Below are 12,366 nucleotides of genomic sequence, written 5' to 3' on the forward strand. Positions count from 1 at the left end.
GCGCTATACAAGAATAATCCATTTACCATGTATTTTATTTAAAAAAATCTGCACATAAATGTATTTAATTAAATTTTTAGTTGACAAATTTTGATGACATTTTAATTGACTTATTACTGCATTTGAATACATTTTTATCATTTTTATTGACGTTATAATCAGCCATCAGTGTGTGAATGTGAATGTGGAATTAGTGTCAAAGCGCTTTGAGTGCCTTGAAGGTAGAGAAGCGCTATACAAGTAAAACCCGTTAACCATATATTTTTATTTTAAAAAATCTGTACTTTGGGGAGAGGGAAGTCTGGGCTTCCCTGCTTAGGCTGCTGCCCCCGCTACCCGACCTCAGATAAGCGGAAGAAGATGGCTGGATGGATGTACTTTAATGTATTTCATTTTGTTTTTAGTGGATGTCAAATTTTGTTGACATTTTAATTGACTTTTAACTGCATTTGAATAAATGTTTATCATTTTTATTGACGTCATAATCAGCCATCGGTGTGCGAATGTGTGTGAATGGGTGAATGTGGAAATAGTGTCAAAACGCTTTGAGTGCCTTAAAGGTAGAAAAGCGCTATACAAGTATAACCCATTTACCACACTGTAAAAAAATAATCCTATTTTTATGGTAAATTACTCTGAATTTGTACTGTAATTTTTCCATTTTTTTAAATAGTGTATAAAAATGTAGAATTGCAGACATTAAATGTAACTAAACAATCTGCCTGTAATTTTAAGTAATATGCCAGTAATTACAAACTGTTTATTTCTTTTTTTTTTCACAGAAAAATACCAAATTATACATAGCATTTTTTGTTTTCTTAAATTACTTTCAAATTCATGTAAAATTACCGTAATTATCTTTCATTAAATATATGGCTTGTTATATAAAAGTCTAAGTCCATACTAACAATTTAACAGTTTTATATGTAATATTTATGTGTATTTTTACATTCAAGTTGAAAAAGATATGTATATAAAGGTTTATGTTCATACTAACAATTGAACATTTTTCTCTGTAATATGATGGCAATCATCTTCAATTAAATATGTAGCGTGTTATATGAAAATGTACATCCATTCTAACAGTCCTAACAGTTTTATATGTAATTTCAGGGTAAATCTGCCTTTTTTTTTTTAGTTTGTGTATTTTTACATTCAAATCTGTCATTAAAAATGTAGCTTGTTATGTAGAGGTTTATGCCCATACTTACAATCTAACATTTTTCTCTGTAGTGTAAAAGTAAATGTTATTAGTTTACTGGTACTTATATAGTGTGTACCAAGCCACCTGGTGATGTCAAATACATAATGCATTTGATTACATTTTTATAAATTATATATGATCAATTATATTCCATTCAAACACATACCTTTTTTTTTTTTTACTATTAAATATATTCTTGGTAAATACTTAATTTGTATAACTTTTATTTAGCTTGTTAGTGCATTAAATCAAATACGTATTATATTTTATTCCAATTTCCTACTAGATTCGATTTGAAGCCAGGGGCGTTTCTGGATGTTGTTGATAAATGGCTTTCGCTTTGCATAGTAGATCTTAAACTTGCACTTACAGATGTAGCGACAAACTGTATTTAGTGACAGTGGTTTTCTTAGCCCATGTGGTGATATCCTTTAGAGATTGATGTCGGTTTTTGATACTGTGCCATCTGAGGGATCGAAGATCACGGTCATTTTATGTTGGTTTCCGGCCATGCCGCTTACGTGGAGTGATTTCTCCAGATTCTCTGAACCTTTTGATGATATTATGGACCGTAGATGTTGAAATCCCTAAATTTCTTACATTTGCACTTTGAGAAACTTTGTTCTTAAACTGGTTTGACTATTTGCTCACGCAGTTGTGGACAAAGGGATGTACCTCGCCCCATCCTTTCTTGTGACAGACTGAGCATTTTTCGGGAAGCTGTTTTTATACCCAATTATGGCACCCACCTGTTCCCAATTAGCTTGCACACCAGTGGGATGTTCCAAATAAGTGTTTGATGAGCATTCCTCAAATTTATCAGTATTTATTGCCACCTTTCCCAACTTCTTTGTCATGTGTTGCTGGCATCAAATTCTAAAGCTAATGATTATTTGCACACACAAAAAATGTTTATCAGTTTGAACATCAAATATGTTGTCTTTGTAGCATATTCAACTGAATATCGGTTGAAAAGGATTTTCTAACACAATTTCCCAACTCATATGGAAACGGGGTTTGTATATTTGATTTAAAAACATACTTTTTTTTTTTTTTACTATTACATGTATTCTTAGTAAGTACTTAATTTAATAACATTTTATTATGCTTTTTACTGAATTAAATCAAATATGTATTACCGTATTTCCTTGAATTGCCGCCGGGGCGCTAATTAATTTAAAACCTCTTCTCACTCCTGCGCTTACTAAAGACATGCGGTAAAAGTAACCATGCGCTAATTATTTTAAAACCTCTTCTCACTCCGGCACTTACCAAAGGCATGCAGTCAGAATTTGAATGTGATGTAAGCTTGGACCTTAAATCCTACTGAATAGCTTTTAATCTTCTTCCCTTTATGCGATTTCAAATTACTGGTATTGAAATCAGCCTCCTCCATTCTGAAAATGGTCAAACTCATGACGTCGGTAATATTAAGCATACGCTAATTATTTTGCGAGGAGAGTTTGACCCGGCCCGGCAGTAATTCAAGGCAGGCGCATACTATATGCCCTGCGGCAATTCAAGGAAATACGGTAGATTTTATTCCAATTTCCCACCAGATTCAATTTGACTTTTTAACTGTGTTTGTTTGATAATACAAGTTTTAAGTGTATGAGTAACTTTCATCGTCATACTCCAGCTCAATTTCATTGTCATCGTCATCCAAAAGTCCGTACTTGAACTTCCTGTAGACAGTGCCGTCCTGCCCCATGTACACGATGTCGTCATCTCCGTCGTCCTCGTCGGAAGCCTCACTCTCCACGATGCGGTCGCTGTATTCGCCGAAGGCATTGACGTGCTGCCGCCCTGCATCCCCGTTGCTGTCCAGCTTCTCGTAGCCTCCGCTATTAACGCGGGCCGTGGTGGAGTGGGCGGCGCTGATGGACCTGGAGCGAGCGTGGAGGAAGGCGAAGACGCCGCCCCCCACCGACAGGACCAGGAGGACGAAGATGGTGACGGCTACCTTGGCGGAGCCTCCGGCCTCCAGGTCTTCGGCGTTTCTCATCACAAAATTGACGCCGAGGATGCACTCCTCTGCAAAGAAGAGCGGTGGAACAATCTAGAAAAGCCAATTAAAAGCAGTCTTGTCTCACAGCAGCTGGACGACAAAGAAGCAAATAACCCCACCTGATTAAGTTTTTGGAACATGAGCAAATTGAGGATGATGACATCAATGAATCAATTAAATGACAATCACCAAAAATAGAATAGATAAATAGATAGTACTTTATTGATTCCTTCAGGAGAGTTCCCTCAGGAAAATTTAAATTCCAGCAGCAGTGTACAGAGTTGAGATCAATTTAAAAAAAAGTAAATAATGGGGGTTTAAATGGAAACAAAATAGAGAAATATGAGATAGGCGCCAGCACCCCCGCGACCCCAAAAGGGAATAAGCAGTAGAAAATGGATGGATGGATGGATTACAATAACAATAAAAAATAAAAAGCAACAATGGGAATAAAAATACAACAGTAAAATAAGAATATAACAAGAAAAACTAGGCAGTAGTGACCATGTTATGAAAACGTATTGCACTGAAGAAACATACTGTAAATACTAGAGATGTCCGATAATGGCTTTTTGGCCGATATTCCGATATTGTCCACCTCTTAATTACCAATACCGATATATACAGTCGTGGAAGGTCACGGTCATTATGCCTCATTTTGTTGTGATGCCCCGCTGGTTGCGTTAAACCAGGGGTGCGTTAAACCAGGGGCCATTTGCGGCCCGCGGGTAAATTTTTAACAGCCCTAAACACATTCAAAAGATACGATCAAAATAATAAAAAACAGAAAAAGTGGTATAAAAGAGTAAACAGGTGAAATGTGACAAGAAAATGTTGCAATGTTTACTCTAATAACACAAAGCTGCCATGCAGGCTGTTATTTTCTTTAAAAAATAAAAAAATAAATCAAAATCAATGTCACATTAAATATTCCACTTTGAGATATTTTTTGGGGAAAACGTTGCATATTTTGTGTTTGCCATATAAAAAAGAAAGTTGTTTTTTTTCTAAAGGAGGACCTAATAAGAACAAACAAAAAACATACACACAAATAAAAGTTATAATTGACAGATAGATCTGAAGTTGATCTCAAGACGATTGTGTTTAAAGTAAACAGTAAAAAAAAAAAAAAAGTTTATTTTTAATGAGTAGGACCCTTTTGGATTCCCAATAATTTTAGTGCGATTTTTTTTGTGTGTCATTGCTGAAATAATAATACATTGAAATCATTGGTGTTATGTGTTGACATTTTTAAGGCTCCAATTATTCTATAATCTCAAATATTCCACTTTAAAATTGTATTAGGGTAAACTTGCATATTTTGTGTTTTTTTTCCATAACAAAACAGGGTTTTCTTTGACAAAAAGGGCATACAACTTAAAACTTTTAAAACGTTATATTGACAGATACACCTAATGTCGATCTAAACGTTGAATAACAATAATACAAAATAATGACACATTTTAAATATTTTTTTGACCAAAATCATTTGAGGTCCATGGGATCAAGCCTGAGTGAAAGCCTAAATGTATATTTTTATACATATATTGTATTGTTTTTTTTTAATAAAAACATGTCAAAATGGCCCCCGGTTGCTTTGATTTTTTAATGTGCGGCCCTTAGTGGAAAAAGTTTGGACACCCCTGCATTAAACAATATAAAAAGGTTTTCCAAAATAAATCAACTCAAGTTATGGGAAAAAATGCCAACGTGGCACTGCCATTGTGGAGAGGCGGAGCCGGCAGATGGCGGCGAGGAGGTGTGGACTGCGAGCAAGCAGCGAGGCGGGCGTGCCGGAATCAACCCCGCAAATATTACCAGGTGCGTGGGTCGCCCAGCTGGGCACAATTTAAATCTCCTCTCGCGCTGTATAAAAGGCAGCAGCCGTAAACGCCGGGGAGAGACGGAGAGAGAAAAGGAGTCAGACGGAAGCGGATGCTGAACGAGAGCGAGAGAGAGAGAGCCACAGGAAGGCAAAGAAGCACACGACTGAAAAGGTGGAGCGGCAGAGAAAGCAGGACACGGCAAGGCTGAAAAGCAACCTGTAGAGACTTTTTATTATTGAAAAATAAAAAAGTCTAACCTGCGCCACAATGTCCTTCCTTGGTGGTCCTGAGGACCCGCACGACAGCGAGAGTCTGTCACAGCCATATTTATTATTGAAGTCACAAAGTGTTTTTTTTCTTTTCTAACATGCCTCAAAACAGCAGCTTGGAATTTGGGATATGCTCTCCCTGAGAGAGCATGAGAAGGTTGAGGTGGGTGGGGTAGGGGGGTGTATATTGTAGCGTCCCGGAAGAGTTAGGGCTGCAAGGGGTTCTGGGTATTTGCTCTGTTGTGTTTATGTTGCGTTACGGTGCGGATGTTCTCCCGAAATGTGTTTGTCATTCTTGTTTGGTGTGGGTTCACAGTGTGGCGCATATTTGTAACAGTGTTAAAGTTGTTTATACGGCCACCCTCAGTGTGACCTGTATGGCTGTTGACCAAGTATGCGATGCATTCTCTTGTGTGTGTGAAAAGCCGTAGATGTTTCGTGATTGGGCCGTCCTTTAAAGTTTATTGGCACTCTGTACAGCGGCGTTTTAAAAAGTCATACTGTACATTTAAATTTTTAACACCGATACTGATAATTGCCGATATTACATTTTAAAGCATTTGTCGGCCGATAATATCGGCAGCCCAATATTATCGGAAATCTCTAGTAAATACTGTAAATACACTTACTGTACAGCAGGGGTGTCCAAAGTGCGGCCCGCAGCACATCATTCTAAACGTTTTTTTTTTTAAACAATAAAAAGTGGAATAAAAGAGCAAATTGGTGAAATGCAATGAGAAAAAGTAGCATTGTCAACTCTAATAACACCATTTAAATAATTTCTCAAAAAATGATAATGAATAAAAATCAATGTTGCTACAAATTATTGATTGATTTAAGGACAAATACAACAAACATAAAAACATGAAAAATGTCAAAATTAGAAAAACATTTTTCCTTACTAATTATATACTAATACTAATTATACTAATTTTCCTATTGATTTTTATTATAAGTATACTAAACCAATTACAATATATATTATCTGAAGCTGATTTAGAGATTTTAGTGTTGAATGAAAAACAAAAAAAGCATGACCTTTTTATGAGTGGGGGACTTTTGGATCCCTAAGGATTTTAGTGGAATTTAATAACTGTCTTTGCTAAAAAAAAAAAATAATAATAATAATAATAGTGAATTCAAATACATTTTGCTATGAGTTATTGACCTATTTAGGGATCCAATTACTTCACATTAAATATTTCACTTTGAAAATCTTTTTGGGAAAAATATTGTATATTTTGTATTTTGCCTCAAAAATAGGGTTTTGACAAAAAGTTCGTAAAATGTAATAAAATAATGAAGTAGAATTAGAGATTCAAGGGTTTTATGAAAAAAATAATATATGAATTATTTTTAACCTTTTTTAAGAGTGAAACCCTTCTGGATCCCTAGGGCCTAACTGGAGGGAGCCCCCCACCCCCCAAAAAAAGTATATTGTATTGGTTTTGAAAATTAAAAAATATCAAAACGGCCTCCGCATGCTTTGATTTTTCAGTGTGCGGCCCTCAATGGAAAAAGTTTGGACACCCTTGCTGTACAGTATCCTCTCTCTGTGGGAAGAAAACTACCTCTTTAGATACCCAACAAGAAAAAGCACATATCTCCATGTTGCACAATTCCCTTTTTATTTGGAATTTGTTTTAGTTGTTAGTGTTATTTCTAGAAATAAAAAAATTAAAAAAACGTTAATCATTTCTGCAATTTAAAAAAACACAATTTTGTGATTTTTATAAAACTATATTTTCATATATTTCTAATTCTACACTCAGGTTTATATTTCTAATTTAAGAAAATGTATGTTGTTGTTTTTTTAAGTGAATTATATTTATAAAGCGCTTTTACATAGTGAAACCCAATATCTAAGTACCAGTGTGGGTGTAACTGGTCTTGCCCAAGGACACAACGGCAGTGACTAGGATGGCGGAAGCAGGGATCGAACCTGGAACCCTCAAGTTGTTTGCCCGGCCATTCTACTAACCGAGCTATAAACCCTCTTTTGTTAGCGTTATTTCTACAAATTAAAAAAAACAACCAAAAATTCAATCATGTTCTGCAATTTAATAAAACACAATTTTGTGATGTTTAATATATTTTTATATTATTTTTAACTCTACACTCAGGTTTATATTTCTAATGTAAGAATGTGTTTTTTTTTTTCATACCCTCTTTTGTTGTTAGCGTTATTTCTACAAATTAAAAAACATAACAAAAAAACGTCAACCATATTCTGCAATTTAAAAAAACACAATTTTGAGACGTTTAATATTTTAACTCTACACTCAAGTTTAGATTTCAATTTTAACAATATGTATGTTTTATTTAAACCCTTTCTTGTTGTTAGCGTTATTTCTACAAATTCAAAAACAAAAAAAGTCAATCATATCCTCCAATTTAAAAAAAACTAAATTTTGTGATGTTTAATATATTTGTATACATTTTCAAAATTTTTAAAAATTTATGTTTTTTTTAAACCCTCTTTTGTTGTTAGCGTTATTTCTACAAATTAAAAAACAACAAAAAACGCCAACCATATTCTCCAATTTTAAAAAAAAACAATTTTGTGATGTTAATATATTTTTATATATTTTTAACTATACACTCAGGTTTATATGTCTAATTTAAGAAAATGTATGTTTTTTTTTCTAAACCCTTTTTTGTTGTTAGCGTTATTTTTACAAATTCAAAAACACAAACCAAAAATGTCAATCATATTCTCCAATTTAAAAAAAACGAAATTTTGTGACGTTTAATATATTTATATATTTTTTAAAAATTTAAAAAAACGTATGTTGTTTTTTTTAACCCTCTTTTGTTGTTAGCGTTATTTCTACAAATTAAAAAACAAAACAAAAATACGTCAATCATATTCTGCAATTTAAAAAAAAATATTTTGTGACGTTTAATATATTTTTATATATTTTTAACTCTACACTTTCAATTTTAAGAAAATGTGTGTTTTATTTAAACCGTTTTTGGTTGTTAGCGTTATTTCTACAAATTCAAAAACCAAAACAAAAAACGTCAATCATATTCTCCAATTAAAAAAAAACTATTTTGTGATGTTTAATATATTTTTATATATTTTTAAGTCTACACTCATGTTTATATTTCAATTTTAAGAAAATGTATGTTTTATTTAAACCCTTTTTTGTTGTAAGCGTTATTTCTACAAATTCAAAAACATCAATCATACTCTCCAATTTAAAAAAAAAAAAAATTGGTGATGTTTAATATATTTTTATATATTTTTAAAATTAAAACAAATCTATGTTTTTTTTTAAACTCTCTTTTGTTTCTCCAATTTAAAAAAAGAAAATTTTGTGATGTTTAATATAATTTTATATATTTTAAACTATACGCTTAGGTTTATATTTCTAATTTAGGAAAATGTATGTTTTTTTTTTAAACCCTTTTTTGTCATTAGCTTTATTTCTACAAATTAAAAAACAAAACAAAAAACGGCAATCATATTCTGCAATTTAAAAAAAAATGTTGGTGACGTTTTTATATATTTTTAACTCTATACTCAGGTTTATATTTCAATTTTAAGAAAATGTATCTTTTATTTAAACCCTTTTTGTTGTTAGCGTTATTTCTACAAATTCAAAAATAAAAAACGTCAATCATATTCTCCAATTTGAAAAAAATATATATTTTGTGATGCTTAAAGTATTTTTTATATATTTTTAAAACAAAAAAAAATTTTTTTTTTAAACCCTCTTTTGTTGTTAGCGTTATTTCTACAAATTAAAAAAAAAAAAAAGAAAAAACGTCAATCATATTCTCCAATTTAAAAAAAACTAAATTTTGTGATGTTTAATATATTTGTATACATTTTCAAAATTTTTTAAAATTTATGTTTTTTTTAAACCCTCTTTTGTTGTTAGCGTTATTTCTACAAATTAAAAAACAACAAAAAACGCCAACCATATTCTCCAATTTTAAAAAAAAACAATTTTGTGATGTTAATATATTTTTATATATTTTTAACTATACACTCAGGTTTATATGTCTAATTTAAGAAAATGTATGTTTTTTTTTCTAAACCCTTTTTTGTTGTTAGCGTTATTTTTACAAATTCAAAAACACAAACCAAAAATGTCAATCATATTCTCCAATTTAAAAAAAACGAAATTTTGTGACGTTTAATATATTTATATATTTTTTAAAAATTTAAAAAAACGTATGTTGTTTTTTTTAACCCTCTTTTGTTGTTAGCGTTATTTCTACAAATTAAAAAACAAAACAAAAATACGTCAATCATATTCTGCAATTTAAAAAAAAATATTTTGTGACGTTTAATATATTTTTATATATTTTTAACTCTACACTTTCAATTTTAAGAAAATGTGTGTTTTATTTAAACCGTTTTTGGTTGTTAGCGTTATTTCTACAAATTCAAAAACCAAAACAAAAAACGTCAATCATATTCTCCAATTAAAAAAAAACTATTTTGTGATGTTTAATATATTTTTATATATTTTTAACTCTACACTCATGTTTATATTTCAATTTTAAGAAAATGTATGTTTTATTTAAACCCTTTTTTGTTGTAAGCGTTATTTCTACAAATTCAAAAACGTCAATCATACTCTCCAATTTAAAAAAAAAAAAAATTGGTGATGTTTAATGTATTTTTATATATTTTTAAAATTAAAACAAATCTATGTTTTTTTTTAAACTCTCTTTTGTTCCTCCAATTTAAAAAAAGAAAATTTTGTGATGTTTAATATAATTTTATATATTTTAAACTATACGCTTAGGTTTATATTTCTAATTTAGGAAAATGTATGGTTTTTTTTTAAACCCTTTTTTGTCATTAGCTTTATTTCTACAAATTAAAAAACAAAACAAAAAACGGCAATCATATTCTGCAATTTAAAAAAAAATGTTGGTGACGTTTTTATATATTTTTAACTCTATACTCAGGTTTATATTTCAATTTTAAGAAAATGTATCTTTTATTTAAACCCTTTTTGTTGTTAGCGTTATTTCTACAAATTCAAAAATAAAAAACGTCAATCATATTCTCCAATTTGAAAAAAATATATATTTTGTGATGCTTAAAATATTTTTTATATATTTTTAAAACAAAAAAAAATTTTTTTTTTAAACCCTCTTTTGTTGTTAGCGTTATTTCTACAAATTAAAAAAAAAAAAAAAAAGAAAAAACCTCAATCATATTCTCCAATTTAAAAAAACACAATTTTGTGATGTTTACAATATTTTTAACTCTACACTCAGGTTTATATTTCTGATTTAAGAAAAATGTATGTTATTTTTTAAAACCCTCTTTTGTTGTTAGCGTTATTTCTACAAAAAAAACCCTAACAAAACAAAAAAACGTCAATCATATTCTGCAATTTAAAAAAACACAATTGTGATTTTTTATATATTTTTAACCCTACACTTTTTTTTTTTAAAAAGTCTCATACAAATTGTTATAAAAATGTTTTAAATGTTCATGTATTGAGATTTGTTCCTATTTATTGTTTATGAAAAACAAAATTCTTTAAAACAAGGGGAAAATAAACCAAATTATATATTTTTGATAAAACTAAAAATTATCACACACAATCCCCTTATTTTAAATATTTTTATAAAAAGAAGAATCAGGTATAAAAAAAACTTAATGTATTGCCAAAGTTTGGGATTTTTCTTCTTCCAAAAAGCCCCCTCACAAAAAAAAAAATAAATAATGGAAAATATCACGCTGCGTTGCCAAAAACAGGGAAGTAGAAAAAAACTCTGACTTAATATTTTGTATGTTTTCATTTGAAATGACATATTTCCAATGTTCACGTTAATGTAGTGGAGGAGATCCTTTTGCTCCAAATTCAATGCAAGTAACTTTTACGGCGAACCTCTGGTATATGTCTGATTTCCCAGTTTTCCTGAATGCACCAGTCTGATACAACTTACCCTCGTGAGATGGTGCAGGTGTTCCTAATGAAGTGGCCATGTTCCCTTACCTTGAGAGGCGTCACAGTCGCAGCAGCGCCAGGCGACGGGCTTGTCAACGGGCAGCGTGTGGTCTCGGCAGCAGCTCAGACAGCGTCCGTCATCGGCCAGCATCTGAGAGGCGGGGCAGTCGGTGCAGTTCCACACACCTGGGCCACGGCAGCCGAGGCAGGACGGGTGGCAGGGCTCGCAGTCGGGCTTCTCGCTTTCAGACGCCGACTTCTGGAGAAGAAGAAGAAAAAGAAGACCCTGACCCATCTTGTATGTGAAGATGAAGGTGACGTTGATGAAGATGGAGACCTGGGAGCCTTCATAGTAGCCAATCAGACACTGGGATTCACAGATACTTGAACCGATTAGCTTGTAGCCATGGTAACAGGACTGGCAGGATAGAGCGCCGTCACCTGGACATAAAAACGGATTAGGAAGTAAGTTTGGCATTGTATTCATTTTATATTCTGTTTATTTTGTATTATCTTTTGTCACATTCAGACAAAAGTACACTTTTTAAACTTTTAACACAATTATTTATAATTATTGTTTCCATTGTCATTTTTAGTATTAGAATCTTTTTACATCCATCCATCCATCCATCCATCTTCTTCCGCTTAGCCGAGGTCGGGTTGCGGGGGTAACAGCCTAAGCAGGGAAGCCTAGACATCCTTCTCCCCAGCCACTTCATCTAGTTCTTCCCTGGGGATCCCGAGGTGTTCCCAGGCCAGCCGGGAGACAGTCTTCCCAACGTGTCCTGAGTCTTCCCCGTGGCCTCCTATCGGTTGGACGTGCCCTAAACACCTCGCTAGGGAGGCGTTCGGGTGACATCCTGACCAGATGCCCAAACCACCTCATCTGGCTCCTCTCGATGTGGAGGAGCAGCGGCTTTACTTTGAGTTCCTTCCGGATGGCAGAGCTTCTCACCCTATCTCTAAGGGAGAGCCCCGCCACCCGGCGGAGGAAACTCATTTCGGCCACTTGTACCCAAGATCTTATCCTTTCGGTCATGACCAAAAGCTCATGACCATAGGTGAGGATGAGAACGTAGATTGACCGGTAAATTGAGAGCTTTGCCTTCCAGCTCAGCTCCTTCTTCACCAC

At 32.5% G+C, this 12,366-nt stretch overlaps 1 protein-coding gene across 1 annotated transcript in view; it reads right to left on the bottom strand.

The window, feature by feature from the left end:
- Positions 1–2,014: 2,014 nt before the first annotated feature.
- The window catches only part of pcsk5b (proprotein convertase subtilisin/kexin type 5b), a 305,406-nt gene continuing 295,054 nt past the window's right edge, over positions 2,015–12,366 (bottom strand). The window contains exons 35-37 of the mRNA XM_061902184.1: positions 11,572–11,675; positions 11,283–11,493; positions 2,015–3,238 (exon numbers count right to left, since the gene is read on the bottom strand). Of these exons, the coding sequence (XP_061758168.1) occupies positions 2,808–3,238; positions 11,283–11,493; positions 11,572–11,675 (746 nt within the window). The 3' untranslated portion in view covers positions 2,015–2,807. The remainder of the gene's footprint in view (positions 3,239–11,282; positions 11,494–11,571; positions 11,676–12,366) is intronic.

The sequence above is a fragment of the Nerophis ophidion genome, linkage group LG01, assembly GCF_033978795.1.
Source record: "Nerophis ophidion isolate RoL-2023_Sa linkage group LG01, RoL_Noph_v1.0, whole genome shotgun sequence".
Classification (NCBI taxonomy): Eukaryota; Metazoa; Chordata; class Actinopteri; order Syngnathiformes; family Syngnathidae; genus Nerophis; species Nerophis ophidion.